The 17,619-nt window shown below is 47.4% G+C and overlaps 1 protein-coding gene across 1 annotated transcript in view; it reads right to left on the reverse strand.

Annotated features, from left to right (window-relative positions):
* Prep (prolyl endopeptidase) overlaps positions 1-9,293 on the reverse strand; it is a 109,450-nt gene extending 100,157 nt beyond the window's left edge. Inside the window, exons 1-2 of the mRNA XM_059272440.1 lie at positions 9,191-9,293; positions 4,421-4,495 (exon numbers count right to left, since the gene is read on the reverse strand). Of these exons, the coding sequence (XP_059128423.1) occupies positions 4,421-4,495; positions 9,191-9,235 (120 nt within the window). The 5' untranslated portion in view covers positions 9,236-9,293. The remainder of the gene's footprint in view (positions 1-4,420; positions 4,496-9,190) is intronic.
* Positions 9,294-17,619: the final 8,326 nt, after the last annotated feature.

Here is a 17,619-nt window from a genome sequence, read left to right on the forward strand (position 1 = left end):
TTTAAAGTGTCTTTTGTTTTCAGTACTTGCGGAGCATTAACACGAACAAACATCAGACTACACGGAAGCCTTCACCCCTCAGATGCAAAGTCCGTTCAGCTGGATTATTAAACAGTCCTCAACTACGCAGTGCGCCTTTCCCTTGGGGTCCCACGGCCCTCTCCGCCAAGACGTAGCTGATTCGTGCCGGGCCCCACAGTCTCAGACCTGCTAACATTACAACCAAGGTTGTAATGTTAGCCTGTCTCCTCTCCAGGGCCACCTGCCCTCAGATCAGGATGGCTCACGGTTGGCAGGCCACTCGGGGACTCCCAGAAGCCCAGGCAGGTCTCCCTCCCAGGCTCTGCTTCAGACTGTGCACTGAGTTGTGCGTGATCTACAGTCGGGAGCGTCTGCTGTAAAAGGGGTCCTCAACAGTGACACCTTGAAAGGTGTCACCCATCCCTGCTGGAGAGTTTTCCAAGTTTTATATATATATGTCTGCTGACACTCTTTTATAAAGGCACAGCCTAAGTGGCCAGCACCGTCGGAGTCAGACAACCTGTACTAAACATGTGGTTGAATGGCAGACTATCTCAGAACCCAGTACGAAACAGCTGCAAGCCTTTCTCGTTTCCGAGTGGTAAAAATGTAACGAGTCGGTTCTCGCTGCTGTTCTGTACCAGCTGTGTGAACACTCTCCTCTCGCCACTGAGTGTGGCTGACACACCTCCGTGGAACTGCCGGTGACCGCGAGCGGAAAACACTCCTGCTGCTTTTCTAGAACGCACAGAGGGGCTGAGAACACAGCAGCGTGGTGGCTCACCATCTGCTTGGTGGACAAGGGACCCGGGTTTTGAGGGCTGGGGAGAAGGCTCAGTGCGTAAAGTACTTGCCGCACAAGCATGAGTGTCTGAGTTCAGATCCCCAGCTCTGAGGTTGGGTGAGGTGGCGTGCTCTGTCATCCCAAATCCCGGTGCTAAGGAGGCAGAGAGAGGAGGATCCCTGGGGCGTGCTGGCCAAGCAATCTAACCAAACCAGTAAATATTAGATTCAGTGAGACAGACAGACAGACACACACACACACACACACGACCCTGTGACCCATCTCCTATAACCCCTCCCACTTACCCAAAGAAAGAAAACATACTCTATTGTGGTTTTCCTTTTAATCTGAAAACAAAAATTTAACGGCAAGCAGGCATCACTGCAGCTGCCGTGTGAGCAGACCGTGAGCGTGGAGGCTGGCAGGCGCTTTCAGACACGGTCCTACCGCCAGCATCCCTGAGGCTCACGCAACCCAACGGCGTGGTGGGGTCTTTTATTTATTGATACTTGTTTGTTTATTTTAGTTTTTGTTTTTCAAGACGGGGTTTCTCTGTGTAGCCCTGGCTATCCTGGAACTCATTCTGTAGACCAGGCTGGACTTGAACTCACAGAGATCCTCCTGCCTCTGCCTCCCGTGTGCTGGGATTAAAAGGTATGAGCCACCACCTGGCTTCCACTTTTATTTTTATTTTAATTTTTGATAATCAACTCTGCTGCTGGGTTCCACTCCTGGAAATACACCAGAAGGTGACCTTGGCAGGTTACTTAATTCACACTTAGTACTTCAATTTCTGTAAAATATGGTGGGAAAGATCTATTTCAGAGTCCAAAAATCAAACATGCTAGGGTAGGCAAAGCTCTCAGTAAACTGTCTGACACACAGTAAGCATACAATAAATCTTAACCATGAAAACAATAATGCGTTATTAGCATCCATCAAAGGCTGCCTGCATCACTAATTATCGAAATTTCATCTATTAACTGGAAGCTTGGCACCTTCTAATAAGTGGCTTATTATCCACAGGACTAGTCATTAGGAACAGAGGAACAGCCAAGCAAACACACTGGGTGCATCTGGTCGTCTGAAATTGCTAAGTGACTTGGACAACCAGCATCAGAGCCTGGAGAAACCCAGGTTAGACCAGATGCGTCAGGCAAAGGAATCCTCACTTCACGGGGGCAGTTTTCCAGAGATGTGCCAGAAACCCTTAGGAGAAACGTTATGGTCCAGAGTCTCTCCTCCACAAGTGGGAGAATTCTGTCTTCCTTGAGGGGAGCTGGGAAGCAAATGGAGGATTGCAGGCTAGAAAACCTCAGGATGGAGGAGTGTGGACTTCAGGCACGAAGGACGGGAAGTTGAAAGAACCAAGGTGAACAGAAAAGGCGGCTCTGGTCTCACGGGACGGTGAAGCTGGCCGAGCCAAATGGAGCAAGCATGCCATTTGTGGGATGGAAGGAAGAAGACACAGGCGACATGAACTCCAGCCAGAGCCATCTCCTCCTCCTCCTCCATGTCTCACGTCCTAGGAGTCTACTCCAGCTCTTCCCTGCTGGAGCAGGGAGAGCCCAATCCCACTAGCTGGTGCTTTCCAGAGAATGTAAGCAGATTTGCAAATCTGGATTCAGTTCTCCAGGGAACACTGATGTCACGGTGCTGAGGGCCCAGGAGACACAGATACAGGATATGGAGACCAGCCTGGAAACGACCTGGACAGCATGTGACTTTTTTTTTTTTCTTTCTAATTAAAAATTTTTAAAAATGTTTTTCTAAGGGGGAAATATGTGCTAGGATTCTAAAAGCACTCAAATTTGTGAAATGGTGATTATTTCCTAGCTGGCTTCTTGTTGCTGAGATAAACACTATGACGAAAAGCAGCTTGGGGAAGGAGGGATTTAATCTGGCTTGCAGGTTGTTCGGACCATCACGGCAGGAAGCAGAGGCAGGAGCTGCAGCCAGGAACCTGGAGGCAGGAACTGCAGCTCACACCGTGCAGGACACTGATTACTGGCTTGCTCCACCATCTTTCTTGTACAGCCCAGGCCCACCTACTTAAGGATGGTACCAACCACGGCAGGCTGACCCTCCCATATTACCAACAGTCCAGAAAAATGCCCCCACAGACTTGCCCATGGGCCAGTCTCATGGAGGCAATGCCCTAGCTGAGGTTCCCTCTTCCCAGTGACTAGCGTATGTCAAGTTGACAAAGACTAGCCAGGACAAGGAGCATACTAGACACAGTACATGCATGTGTGTTCTTCGTGTTCTGTACAGGTGTTTCTATATATGCAGATGGGTGTTGGGTGCATATGGAGGCCAGAAATCTACTGATTCTGTTGGACTGGCTGACCAGCAAACCCCAGGATCCTCATGTCTCTACCTCCCCAGCTCTGGCATTACAGGGTACACCCAACTTTCTTTGAGTGTGGGTGATCTGAACTCAGGTCCTTGGACTTGTGTGGCAAACACTTTATTTCTGAGCCATTTCCCCAGCCCCAGAACACATGTTCTCATATACAAAGTAGAATGTGTGGCTACACCTCAAAGAGGTGAGGAACTTAAGATGAATTTGAGAGCCAGGTGGGGTAGCACACACCTTTAATCCCAGTGCTCTGGAGGAGACAGGAGGATCCCTAAGTTCAAGGCCAGCCTGGTCTACAGAACGAGTTCAAGAACCAGGGCTACAAAGAGAAACCCTGTCTCAAAAACAAAAAGGTGAAATTGAGACACAGTAGTCCCTCCCAAGGAAACCTAACCATGTAGCACACACACACACACACACACACACACACACACACACCCCTGACAAGTTCCACAGTGCAAAGAAGCAATCTCCACAGCTCACAGCATCAGAACTTCATTAACGAAACGAGACTTCAACTGAACCCTTGAAATGTTTCTCCAAAACAGAGTTTTATGTTCTTATAGTTTTCCCTCTGCCCTGACTTAACAAAACCTAACAATACTCTTCTATTTACAGTTTAAGTTTTTTTCTTTGTTGTGTTAAAACCAGCACTGAATTATCAAAACTAGTGTTTGTCTAATATGTAGGATCTTTATTTCTTTGCCCTACCCCAAGGTAGGTTAAGCCATTTTTCCTTCATACCATTATTTTCTCTAGTACAATCTGTTTTCTTCCCTTCCTTTTAATATTTTCTTTTTTTTTTAAAGATGTATTTATTATGTATACAGTGTTCTGCCTGCATGTATGCCTGCAGGCCAGAAGAGGGCGCCAGATCGCATTACAGATGGTTGTGAGCCGCCATGTGGTTGCTGGGAATTGAACTCAGGACCTCTGGAAGGGCAGCCGGTGCTCTCCACCCCTGAGCCATCTCTCCAGCCCCCTTTCAATATTTCCACTCCAAATACATTATGCACCAGGTGTCAGGACAAGCCACATTTACTTAACATTTATTCACTCCGGGGACTGAACGTGTTTTCTCCTTCTTCCCCTTCACAAAACATGTGACAAAAAACGGGGGTGCCCACAGGTACACACCCTGACCCAAGGCAGAAACCCAAGGAGACACAGAACGGGAAAGCTCTGGCTACAGACATCTGCAGGTGAGTGCTGGTCACTAAGGTGGCTTATCTCCTACTGTGAGCCAAAATTACCTTTGTCTGCTCGCTGTCTGGGTCTTCAAGCCAAGCATAAGGATCACAGATTTTATGTCCATGATAATCCTGTACCTGCAAAAGACAAATGAGAGGTCTTGAGTAAGCAGTGCCCAAGCCCAGTTAAAAAATATATATTCTGCATGTGGAGAAATGCGAAAGGGCCAGACAAGGACACTGACTGGCTCAATGGCAACATGTCTGCCCAAATTACCACACGAACCAAAGTTGGCAGGTTCTCAAAGGTGTCAAGCCACTCTTCGTGAAAAGAATGTTTTAGCAGGAAAGAAAGACGAAAGGTCTGAATAGGAAGTGGCTCCATCGAACAACATGGCGGGCTGCTGGGCTAGAGAAAATCACAACTGTGTTGCTGGGGTGAAGCACAGGACACAATGCCGTGGGCACAACTTGGAGGACACACCTGGGAGTCAGCACACACGCCAGCACACATGCACTTCGGCTCCTGTTCACACTGACCCTGGCTAATGAAATCAGCTCCCTACAACATGGCATATGATCAGTTTTGCTTTGGGTCTGAACTACTAAAAGCAAGTTTCTAATTCATACCCTGGTTCTGCTGCCAGCTACAGAAGCTGGCCTACACTCCATGGGGCACACTCAAACCACAGCCTCTTTTGGACTGTTATGAGATCATCTTTTGTCACTTACACACAGCACAAATGCCATCACACACACACACACACACACACACACACACACACACACACACACGGCACAAATGCCATCACCACTTAGACACTTGAAGAAATGAAACTGTTCCATGTTGACGGAGCCTAGGGTGGGGGGAGCCTCTGGAACTCCCAACTAAGATGCTTCTAACAGCACAAAGTCCAAGGCCTGGCCCCAAGGACCAGGGAAGGGGCTGGAAGACATAAACAGGCTTGCTCCTTACCACTCTCCACGTGATCATGCCTGAAGACACAATTTCTCCACCTCAAAGGGTCAAGATGAATCCTATTACTAAAGCCTACCATCAGTTTCTCCAGTCTGGTCTGTGGGTAACCCTAACACTCTGGGTAAGGCTTCTTGCACTGGGCTGTGTGGGACTGTCACCTCTACCATGATGAATTTGTAACTTGTCTCCTTGCTTTCCACCACAAAACCAGAAGACTGGGGCTACTCCCCAAGGAAGGCAAACTCTCCCGGAAAGAGCCCCTGAATGTTCTTTCCAGTGCTCCTCCAAGCCCAGTGTCTCCTGCCTACACACGCCCCTGCCTGTCGGCATTTCTCCCTATCCCTGAGAGAAATGGAGGATGGACAGAAAGGCTGGGTGAGCAGGAGGAAGGTCTGGAAGGAGTTTCATTACACACAACGGACCTAAAAACAGACTAAACCCGCTCCTCATGGGTCTTCATAAAAACCGATTTTCCACCTTTATCACTCTCAATTTTGGCTGAACGCCACTCAATGAAAGCATTTTAAGATCTCTTCCCATCTACAAACCTTTCGCACTTGACACCTTGAGTGGTTATATAATAGGCTTATAGTAAAGACTTTCTCTCTGTTGTCAATACAGAAATCATAGTTTTAAAGTCCTCTGAGGTGCTCTGGCAGGCACAGGATTGAGCAACATGCCTACAGCCATCCACATTCAGTCAGGGCTGTGACCAAACCAGTCGGCCAGCCTGGAGCACAGACCACTTTAAAAATGTCGTTGGGCATACCCCCCCCACACACACACCCAATTTGCTTTTCATAAGAAAGTAGAAAAGTTAGTAGCGTAGTCATAGCAGTCCACACTGAGGCAAAGCGTTGCTGTGGTATTTACTGAGCATTCATTGACCATTCACGACTTTGCTACACAAAAAGGGGCCGATTTACTATACAAAAAGTTGTTGATAATTCCAGGTTACAGATTGCAAAACACATTTCAGAGAGGTTAATAAGAAGAAAGGTCAAACGGTTTACCATGTGCAGCCAGGAGACTGAGTTCATAATACACCATGGATTTCTTCCACATTAATCTATCCAACCCTTGCTGTGGGGTGAGGAAACAAAAGCTAGAAAGAGCTAACAAGTGGGGTGCAGCCTATTGACCCCAAAGCCTGGGGGTCTAACACTCTGCTATGTCCTTAGCTAGGAAGCCTGACCAGGTGTACCCCAACAAATACATGGCTGAGCTCCACCTCAGGACCCAGAGCATCACATGCCTGACTGCCTAGCAAATGGTCCTCTACAAGAAGTAAATATGTCTTTCCAGATCCAGCACTGTCTTCTGATGTGAGTTACCACCAAGCCAAGAAACGATTCTCCAGTACGCTCTACTGTCAATCCCCAGGAGCCACAGTCCACAACATCCTCTTCATTGTTGCCCGCACCCCTCTGTAAGACCATGCCCTACAGAGTGGTCTCACAGCCACATCCCTTGTACAGAAGTTACATACACCAAATTCATCATGATCTAAGCCTGGAAACCATCCTTCACCTCCCCAAGGGGCTGTGAGAGCCCTGATAAGACACTGCACTGCTTGATGCTGTTTGTCACTGCACTGGGTCTGCTTCTCTGTCCAGCTGCCCCCAAGCCTGACTTTCCATGGATGGTGTGGTCATGAGGGTCTCCCTGCTGACCTCCAGGTAAACGCAATTTCACAGCTGTTCAGACTTGCACAACTATGGCTTTACTTTAATCTCGGGTCCACTATGTCCTTTCTCCCTTAGCCAGTCAACTCTCAGGTTCAATTTGAAAATGATTTCCTTTTAGCCCTGTCCCTCTCTGTGTTCTCCACTCACCCAACACCCTCTACAGGGCTCGGGTGTCCTGTGGGAGCCCTGCAGTAACCCTGCAGGTCCTGACCTGTTAGATAAGCAGCAATGGCACAGAAGGGATGATGGTGTTCCAGGAGAAGGGCCAAGTCCACACATGGGCTTCCTGCTCCAACTCCACATTTACGGGGAACTATCAAGCATGGCTGAGATACGCTCAAGTGAGAGAACTACAGAAGTCTCCAGCATGTGTTCTAGAGACCAAACCCACCCTCCAAATGCTACACTGGAGCAAACGCATGAAGTTAAGCGTAGGAGTTGGTGTTACAACCCCGCTGCAGGGAAATGCCACCCATGGAGGTTACCAGGCCAACATGACTAAGCCATGAAAGCCACAGGCTGCCCCTGGCTGCCACTCCTGCACCAAGGCCTTGGTGAGAAGGTTCTAGAGCGTATTCTAAATGACCTCTTTACAGTTGTGTATAAACCCTTAGAATATCTCATACAATCCCTACTTGGCCCTTGCAGGAACTGTTAAACTTAGATAAACGACAAGATTGGTACAGACTGGAGTAGGGAAACATTAAGCAAGAACCAACACTACCCTTAATCCACTCCAAGGTTCAAAAAAAAAAAAACCAAGAAAAACCCTAAGACTGTATTTATCAGTCACAAAATGGTAGTGGCTATATACACATGTAATGCATATTAATGATAATGTATTAGATGTATATAATGCTAATTTGAAAACCAAAGGGCTCTCAAGATTCAGTCAACACAGTTCCCCATCTTCCTCCGTGACCCACTGCAGAGCTAGGCCATCTGAATGGCAAGTCTTAAGTCCATGTGGGAGAAAGGAGGCCTGTAACAGGTAAGAGATTTGTTCAGAAGTGAGGGACACCACCAGAACAACATTCCCCTTCCTCATTCCAGCAGGATCATTCCACTCCTGTACACAACACAAGCAGCCCTTCCCTGTGGGAAGAGGGTTTGGAGAATGGTTAGGACAAACTCAATAAGCAAGCAGCTGAACAGGCCGAGAAACATGGTTACCAGATGGTCACTGGTAAAAGAAACATTGCGGCAGATATTTGAAGTTCATTTGAAAAGAAGATGGACTATCACACAAACCTTCACCTCAGTGTGCTTCAGAGTACACGGCATAAAGCGGATAAATGTAAACAGAAAAAAAAAAAGACAACTGTACTATACAAAAATATTTTTACTATGATTCTATTTTAGGTAACCTGACAAATTGGCCTATGAGCCCAGAAATCAGGGCCATCATGTTTGGATTTAATCCACCTCTTCAATGCCAAACTAATTTTTACACACTTACACACACACACACACACACACACACACACACACACACACACACGTACGTTTGCCCAGAATTCTGAATTTCACTGTGTCTGAAGTTCACCTGCAGCTTAGGTAAACAGTTACTCCCACTGGGCAAAACTTACTTTGTAAAAGGCCTCACCTGACTTAACTTCCTTTATTAAGCAAACTTGGATGGCCTCAGCTCACCGGGGCCCCTGCTCCTTTCCCACCACTCTGTCTCCTCATTTGCAACTCCAGCAACCAACGCCCAGCCCCCGACTCGGGGCAGGGCAGCCTGAAAGCGGAATGAATGAGCTCCCACTCTTAAGGACTTGCAAATTCCAAGTTCTCAAAGTTTGCTTTTGTTTTAAAATCTTACATCATTTCCCACGCACACACACCAGCACACACTTTCCCCTACCACCATATTTAAGCCAGAAGGCTCCTCGACTTAGAGACACGGGTACATTCCGTGTCCCCACCGGCCCCAGGAGCCCACGCCTGCCGGGCGTCTGCCCTAGGGGCCGGGCGGCGCTGACCACAGGCTCGGGCACGTGGGCCGCGGCTGCCCGCCGGTCCCGCGCCGGGAGGAGCCCCGCGACCCCGGCCGGCTCGGCAAACAAAGGCCGGGGAGCCGCGCGGGGCGCAGGGGCGCGGGGCTGCGGGAGCCGAGCTGCGGGAGGCGTGGGCCCGGCGGCGCGGCGCGAGCGGGGTACTCACGGCGGTCTCGTCCCGGTACACGTCGGGGTACTGGAAGGACAGCATGGCCGGGGCCGGGCGCGGGCTGCGGGGGCCGCGGGCGAGGCTGGGCGCGGACTGCGGCGGAGGACGGCGGGCGGGCGGGCGGGCAGCTGGCGGCCGGCGCGCACGGGAGGACTCGCGGCGGGGTTGTGCGCCAAGCAGGAAGACGCTGTCGGCGAGGCCCGGAGCCCCTCCCCGGCGGGCGGGCCCAAGCGCCGGCAAGAGGGAGAGGAGTCGCCGCGCGGGCGCCAGAGCGGGCGCACAGCTCCCTCTGCAGGATCGCCGGCCGCGCCCGCGCCGCCCGAGCGCACGGAAGGGCACGCCGCCGCCGCCGCGCCACGCCGCTCGGCGACCGGCCTCCCGCAGCCCCGCGTACCCCGCCTTCCCTCCCTCCGCGCCGGGGAGGGAAACTTTGCCTCTTCGCTGGCCGTGGACTGCTTTCCCTCGCCTGCCACTGTGGACCCGGGGACAGATACGCTTCACGGTAACCGTGAAGGAAGCACACTGTCCTCCACCCCAGCCGGGAGCACCGGGGACACCGGGAGCACGGCCTCCAGGCTGCGGAGGTTGTTTGGAGGTGTTGCCGGGACAATGAATGTGCGCGTGTTGGCGATGTACGGACTGCTAGGGAGTGCGGTGGGAGGACTGCTGGGTATCTAGGGTTCTCTGCTTGCCCTGCCTGGCTCCTCCCTTCTGCTCCAGGTTTTGTATTTTGAGCTCCACTGTTCCTGTGTTGGAAAGAGACAAGATAACCAGCCCGACCTCAAACCCATGAAGATTTAATAACTGTACTTCTTTACCCCTGGGCTCACGATGGTTTGTGTTCTGGCCTCGGTTTGTGGACCATCCAGCAGAGGCCTGTTAGCCCGGGTCCTCCTAGTATTGCGTGTGCTTAGTGTGTCCCTGCCTTGCTACCAGACGTGGGGAGGAAAGGGGCCATCAGAAAAAGCCTGCGCTGTGGGAGAACTCGAGCTGTTGGTTTCCAACAGTCCAGACTCTCTCGGCAGGTGAGCACTACTGAGCCCAGTCGGCAGGGGGTGCCGGACAGGCCAGCTCCTGCCATCTATGAGAGCTTAAAGATTATCCCAAGGACACTCGACCTAGAAAGCCCCAGATAACAGTTGATACCTCATTAAACTTTGAGATGAATACGTTATTGTCCCAGTTTTACAGTTGAGATAAACTGGGGCTGTCCTTTGTTCAGAGTTTCACAAATAGTGGGGTGTAAGAGAGAGAGCCAGGATTCAGTCTCTGGTGCTAACATTCATTTCCAACTGTCTGATGCCTTCCCCCTCAAAAGGCAAATAGAGATGCAGTCTGTGTAGTTTACAAGGGCACCCCTTAGCAGCAGACACTTGAGTTTGACGACTTATGGTAGAAAGCCTAGGAACCGCAGTAGCAGCCCTAGTTTTTGGACCCTGTTGCTGTGATAAAACACTGACCAGAATCAACACGGGGAGGAAAGGGTTTACTTCTGCTTAGAGGTGACAACCTGACTCACGGGCTTGCCTACCTGCTATCTTTGTTAGATAGCCCAAGCCTCAGGGATGGTACTTCCCACAGAGGGCTAGGCCCTCCAACATCAAATAGGAATCAAGAAAATGCCCCGCAGACGTGCCTACCTGCCAATCTGATAGAAACAGCTCTTCCATTGTTCCTTCTTCCCAGGTGTGTCAAGCTGACAACTAAGATTAGCTATCACCACGCCCAAGGAAGAAGGCAGCCTCAGACATCATTCACTTTCTTTCCTTTCAGTCAAGGCTCCTCCCGCCTTGAAAACTGAAAATGTGCACACCCCTCATGTTTTCCAAGTTCTAGATCCTCTTGTCCCTTTTAATCCTGTTACAAAGTCCGTTTAACAGATGCAGAAAAGGAATCCCCCGCTGCTTTAAATACTAAGCCACCCAAGGTTTACATTCTTCAGTGGGTCCTAAAGTCCACCTTGCCCATCAACAATGAAGTATTTGAACCATTCTAGAAGAGGAGGTGCTGTCTCCAGAATGAACACTGGCGTGCCTCTGTTACCATGGGGATGGGTAAAGACACAGGAGGACCCCGGGGCAGCCTTCAGCAGCATCTTCTAGCACTACCTCACACATTGTCCCTATGCGGCAGGCTAGTGATCCTGTACTTCTTTGCTGCTCAGCACCACTTTGCTTATCAAAGTGCCCCTCCCACCAACGCACTGTGGTTTGTGAAAGAGGGAGAGGGTGGGGAGAGCACTAAAATCCAGCCCACCACTTACCACACCCCAACGGGCCTGGCTGTGTTCACCTGGAACAGGGCGTGTCTGTATTTTCAAAGGCCCGTTTCTGTCAGGAGAAAAGACATTTTTTCTGATTTCCCTTAATATCCTTTAGAAATGATGCTGCAGATACTGTTTGGATCATCTACTCTTTCATTTGACCATGGTTTCCAGGAAGGAAGTTAACCTAGCCACTGTTGTTCAGTCCATCCAAGCTACCTTCATGTGAAGGTACGTGTAAGACATTTCCCAGTGTAGCTATTATTGAAAATTCACATGTGGTTTTGTGTATCTAACTCTGAAAGTTATTGGGAGTATAAAGTGGTTCTAGAAAGACTGAGGTCCTCTTCCACACTGAACCACTAACAGCTCCCTCACTTTCTTTGAGTCAGTATTTGCATATACAGATCTGAAAAATTTTGGATCCAGTGGTTTCATAAATTTAAGAACAATATTTCTAGGTGAGAGCTGCCCTTTGTGTGAACTTGCAGAGTGTAGGATCCTCACCACGGACTGTGAGTTAGTGAAATTTCCCCGAGGAATGCTGCCCATAGACAGATGGAGTGATCATGGAGTGATGCAATGAAAGGATTTCCATAGTTTTCTTTGTTTTCAAACCCTCATGGGCACAGAGGCCAAGTGAAGCCTGTCGGCCATGCTGACTCCCTAGCCTGACCGTTCTATGAACTGTAAAGTTCTGAGGCAGTCTCAACTGTCTTTGAAGGATATGAGCAATACATGGATGTCTAGGTCTGCACCTCACTCTGTGCCCGCTCAATTAAACACTGAAGGAGAGCATAGGGTTGAATCCAATCTAGATAATAAATATGGGCAGAGGAAGCAGATTATGGAACTTTATGGCATTTCTAACGAAGTTCCAAAGATAGAAGTGTTTGTGATTGGAAGGGAAGAGTCTTTTCCTTGTTGTTATTAGAGAGAATTCAGGTATGGTTCCACATGTAAAATGAACTTGGCTTATTTATAGAGAACAATGATATCTATTCATCTGCTGTCTTAAATTAAGAACTGAGAACTTACAACAATAGAAAACTATCAGGTCAAAATTACTGGCTACAAGGTAGAGCTATAGGAGAATAGAAACGAACAGCAGAAGAAAGAAAATGAGATAAGGAAGCTATAAGAAACCATCACTGGCCGGGTGTGGTGGTCCATGCCTTTGATCTCAGCACTCAGGAGGCAGAGCCAGGTGGATCTCTGTGAGTTCGAGGCTAGCCTGATCTACAAAGTGAGTTCCAGGACAGCAAGGACTGTTACACGGAGAAACCCTGTCTCGAAAAATTTAAAAAAAAAAAATCACTGGTTTCCTAATGTCAGGAAAGGTTAACAGAAACACACACACACACACACACACACACACACACACACACACCATATGAAAACATGCAGACAAACTCAAAGCTAGGCACACTTTGCTAAGTGGTTCCGCTGTGTGCACTCCTGAGACATCGCCCTGCAAACAATGATTGTATCAGAGTTGTGTGTCACAACGGGCCGTCTTTGAAGGAAAGCATCTTAGAGGTCTTCTGTGATTAAATCAACCATAACATAACTCAATCAACTCTCAAACAAGGGATCTGTGCTGGTTTGGGTTTGTTATCCTTCAGCAATGTTTTCACACTTCTGGCCTCTGTATTGCAAGGAGCTAATGCCTGGAAATTAACTTTCCTAAGTTCCCTTGTTAGCTTGTTTCTTGCCAGGTTCTATCGAAGGAAGAAAATAGATTAGAGGAGGGAGGATGGAGAGACACTTCTTTCTTTGTGAGGTCTGCCAAGGGTATGAACCTGCAGATCGCTGTTCTCTGGTGCCAAAGTGGTCTGGGTGGGTCAGTAAGGTGGGAACGCCCCAGAAGCACCTGGAGTTAACTGAGCAATTTCAAAGGGATGGAAGATTGCCAGGCTCTTGCAGAATCAGTGAGAGTGTGGACTTTGGTTTTCCTATATAGTAGTGAAGCAGTCATCCCTGTTATAACAGGACTGACCCTAATAGGGCCAGTTGTTTTTTTTGTTTTGGTTTGGTTTTTTCCAGGGGCCAGTTTGTAAGACCTCTGCCCCATGTTACCCCACCATCCTATGTTGAGTCATGTCTGGCATCAATCAGACCTTTGGGAAGTACCTCCAGTCTGGTGGCCAATCGGGATCCTACCTGGCCACAACCAGGAACTGTTCTTGCTATTTTCAGTCAAACAGACCCCTGACACTTCAGCCTCAGTTGCTGACCAGATGTCATGAGCCAGTCATAAAATGACTCCTGTACAAGTAAGGGTCTATACCTAATTACTTCAAAGTACACTTAACCACAGCTGGAATTCCTCTAATCCTGCTTAAAAGAAAGAAGCCTTCAAGCTTCGCCCGGGGTCATCATTTGCCACTGTGTCAGATGTTTGACCCCTGCATGCTGGAATTTTTTTATTAAACTCTCTTAATGTTTGCATCCATGTCTGGTGGTCTTTTATGGGACTTGTCATGGACCCGAACTGTAGCAGCAGTAATAAATGTATTCTAGTCAATTCTGCCTGTTTGAAACATCTAGTCTAGTTCATGTTTATCCTCCTTAACATCCTTTACCATGGATATAAGAAATAAAAATGACAAAAAGCATACATAGGCTGCCTGAGGATTTAATATATTTGAAAAATAAAAACTAGAATGTGAATGGCTAGATATTAAACGTTTCAAGAGAAAGAGAGAAAAGAGGGCTGGGGGTGGGAAGAGGGAGGAGGGGGGATCTGTGGATGGTATGTGGGGTGAGTAGAAACATTCTTAATAAAGAAAAATGAGAGAGAGAGAGAGAGAGAGAGAGAGAGAGAGAGAGAGAGAGAGAGAGAGAGAGACCCAAACAGTAAGTTGCAAGGAATACAACAAATATGACTAGCTAGGTTTGGAAACAAAAATCTTAGTTTTAGAAGTGGAAAATAAATTGGTAAGATAAAAAGTCATGGATAGGTTGAATATGTAACTAGAAGTTAAAAAAAGAATTAGTAAACTGGAAGCAAACTCTATAATAACACAGGCAAGACAAGCAAGCAAGTGGGGAAGAAAGGGAGCCATGAAATATTGAAGTGAAGACAACATTTAAACATTTCTGTGTGCTGAGGGAATGCAAATTTGTACAGCCACTCTGGAAATCAGTGTGGCGACTTCTCAGAAAATTGGGAATCAATCTACCTCAAGACCCAATGATACCTCTCTTGGGCATATACCCAAAGGATGCTCAATCATACCACAAGTACACTTGCTCAACCCTGTTCATAGCAGCATTATTCATAATAACCTGAACCTGGAAACAACCTGGATTCCCCTCAATTGAAAAATGAATAAAGAAAATGTCGTGTATATACACAATGAAGTATATTATTCAACTGTAAAAAAAATGACATCATGCAATTTGTAAGCAAGTGGATGGAACTAAAAAATATTATCCTGAGTGAGATAACCCAGACTTAGAAACACAAACATGGTATGTACTCATTCATAAGTGGACACTAGATGTAAAGCAAAGGATAACCAGACTACAACTCACAGCTCCAGAAAAGCTAGGAAACAAGGAGGACCCTAAGAGGGTCCCTGGGAAAGGGAAATAGATGAGATCTCCATGAGTAAACTAGGGATGAGGAGGGGCAATTGAGGGGAGAGGATGGGAAATAAGAACATGAGGGAACAGGATGGTTGAGCTAGGGGAGGGATGGAGTGGGAGAGCAATGAAAGAGATATCTTGATAGAGGGAGTCATTGTGGGGTTAGGAAAAAAAACCTAGTGCTAGAGAATTTCCCAGGAATCCACAAAGATGACTCCAAATTAGACTACTAGCAATAGTAGAGAGGGTGCCTGAACTGGCCTATCCCATTAACCGGATTGGTGAATACCTAACTGTCACCATAGAGCCTTCATCCAGTAACTGATGGAAGCAGATGCAGAGAGCCACAGACAAGCACCCGATCAAACTCCAGGAGTCCAGTTGAAGAGAGGGAAGAGGGACCATATGAGCAAGGGTGGTCAATATCATGATGGGGAAATTTACAGAGACAACTGACCCAAGCTCATAGGAACTCACGAACTTTAGACTGACAGCTATGGAACCTGGGATGGGACTAAGCCCTCTGCATACAGGAAATGGTTGTGTAGCTTGGTGTGTTTGAGGGGCCCCTGGCAGTGGGATCTGGACCTCTCCCTGGTGCATGAGCTGGCTTTTTGGAGCCCATTACCTATGGTGGTAGTGGGGGGGACACCTTTCACAGCCTTGATGCAGGGGGGAGGGGCTTGGTCTTGTCTCAACTAAACATACCAGGCTTTGCTGACTCCCCATGGGAGCCCTTACCCTTTTGGAGGAGGGGAAGTGGACTGGTGGGGGGAGTGGGAGGAGGGATAAGAGAGGGATCTGTGGTTGATATATAAAATGAATTAAAAAATTCTTAAATAAAATAAATAAATATTTCCGTGGGTTAAGAGAAAAAATGGCCTTTAAGGAGAAGCGGAAAGGCAGGACAGGTACTGAGAAAAATATTTGCTACACAAAACAGTTGCTCTTCAGCTGAAACATGGAAAAACAACCCAAAAAGAAAATAGACAAAAGAGACCAACAGGCTATTTATAGTAACAGGAACCCAGTCAACAAACGCTCAGAGAAAAACGGTCACATTAAGAACCGGGAAAGCTAGACATGGTGGTACACACTTTTAATCCAACCACTTAGGAGGCAGAGGCAGGCCAGTCTCTGTGAGTGGGAGGCCATCCAGGGCTGCACAGGGGGCTGGGGTTGGGAAGAGAAGAAAAAGTAGGAGAGAACTGGGAAAAAAACAAATTACGACCACAATAAAGTTTATTTTCTACCTATTTCGGACATAGGAAAAAAGAAGTATCAATTACCAAAGATGCAAATTTTACACGATGCTGAATTGGGAACATGAATTGCTACAACCACATAAGATAACACTTTATCATATCTTAAAAGGTAAAGCAAATATTAAGTGGAACAATCATTAGGAGCAAATACACCATCAAAATGAAAGCTTTAAATTTCTCAGTGGTTTTGTTTGGTTTTCTTTTCTTTCTTTCTTTTTTTTCTTTTTCTTTTTTTTTTTGTTTTCAAGACATGTTTTCTCTGTGTAACCTTGGCTATCCTAGAACTCATTCTGTAGAACAGGCTGGCATTGAACTCAAAGATCTACCTGCCTCTGGCTCTCAAGTGCTGGGATTAAATTAAACACAAATTTCTCAGTGTTAAAAGGTTGTGGCTTGAGTAGGAATGTGCTGTGGGATGTCTTTCTGTATGCTGTGACTATGTGTTGCTGTGATCGGTTAATAAAGAAGATGCTCTGGCCTATAGTGAGTCAGGTTATAGCCAGGAAGGAAATCCAAGAGAGAGACAGAAAGAAAAAAGGCAGAGGAGAGGAGATGCCAGATTGTCACCCAAGGAGCAACATGCCAGCAGACTGGTAATGCCACTGCTACATGGCAATACATAGATTAATAGAAATTGGTTAATTTAAGATGAAAGAGCCATCTAGCAAGAATTCTTAGCCATAGGCCATACAGTTTGTAATTAATATTAAGCTTCTGAGTGATTATTTTATAAGCAGCTGTGGGACTGTGGGTGAGAGAGATTTCTCTCGACCACAGGCTGGGCAGGACACAGGAAATCTTTCAACTATAGGAATGGTTCCCATAGACTCATGTGTAAGCTTGGCCCATATGGAGTGGCACTTTTAAGAGGTATGGCCTTGTTGGAGGAAGTGTGGCCTTGTTGGAAGAAGTGAGTTACTGTGGGAGTGGGCTTTTAGGTCTCATATGAGTTCAAGCTATGCACAGTGGGGTACACAGTATTCTACTGCTGCCTGCAGATCAAGATGCAGAACTCTCAGCTCCTTCTACAGCACCATGTCTGCCTGCATTCTGTCATACTTCTCGCCATAACAATAATGGACTAAACTTTTGAAACCATAAGCCAACCCCAATTAAATGCTTTCCCTTATAAGAGTTGTCATGGTCATGGTGTCTCTTCACAGCAATAGAAACCCTAACTAAGACAGAAGTAAACAGAGAAGTTGTTAAAAATTAAATAAATAAATAAATTTTACACACACACACACATACACACACACACACACACACACATACACACACACACACACACACACACCAGATTA

The sequence above is a fragment of the Peromyscus eremicus genome, chromosome 8b (genome assembly GCF_949786415.1).
Source record: "Peromyscus eremicus chromosome 8b, PerEre_H2_v1, whole genome shotgun sequence".
NCBI classification, from domain to species: domain Eukaryota; kingdom Metazoa; phylum Chordata; class Mammalia; order Rodentia; family Cricetidae; genus Peromyscus; species Peromyscus eremicus.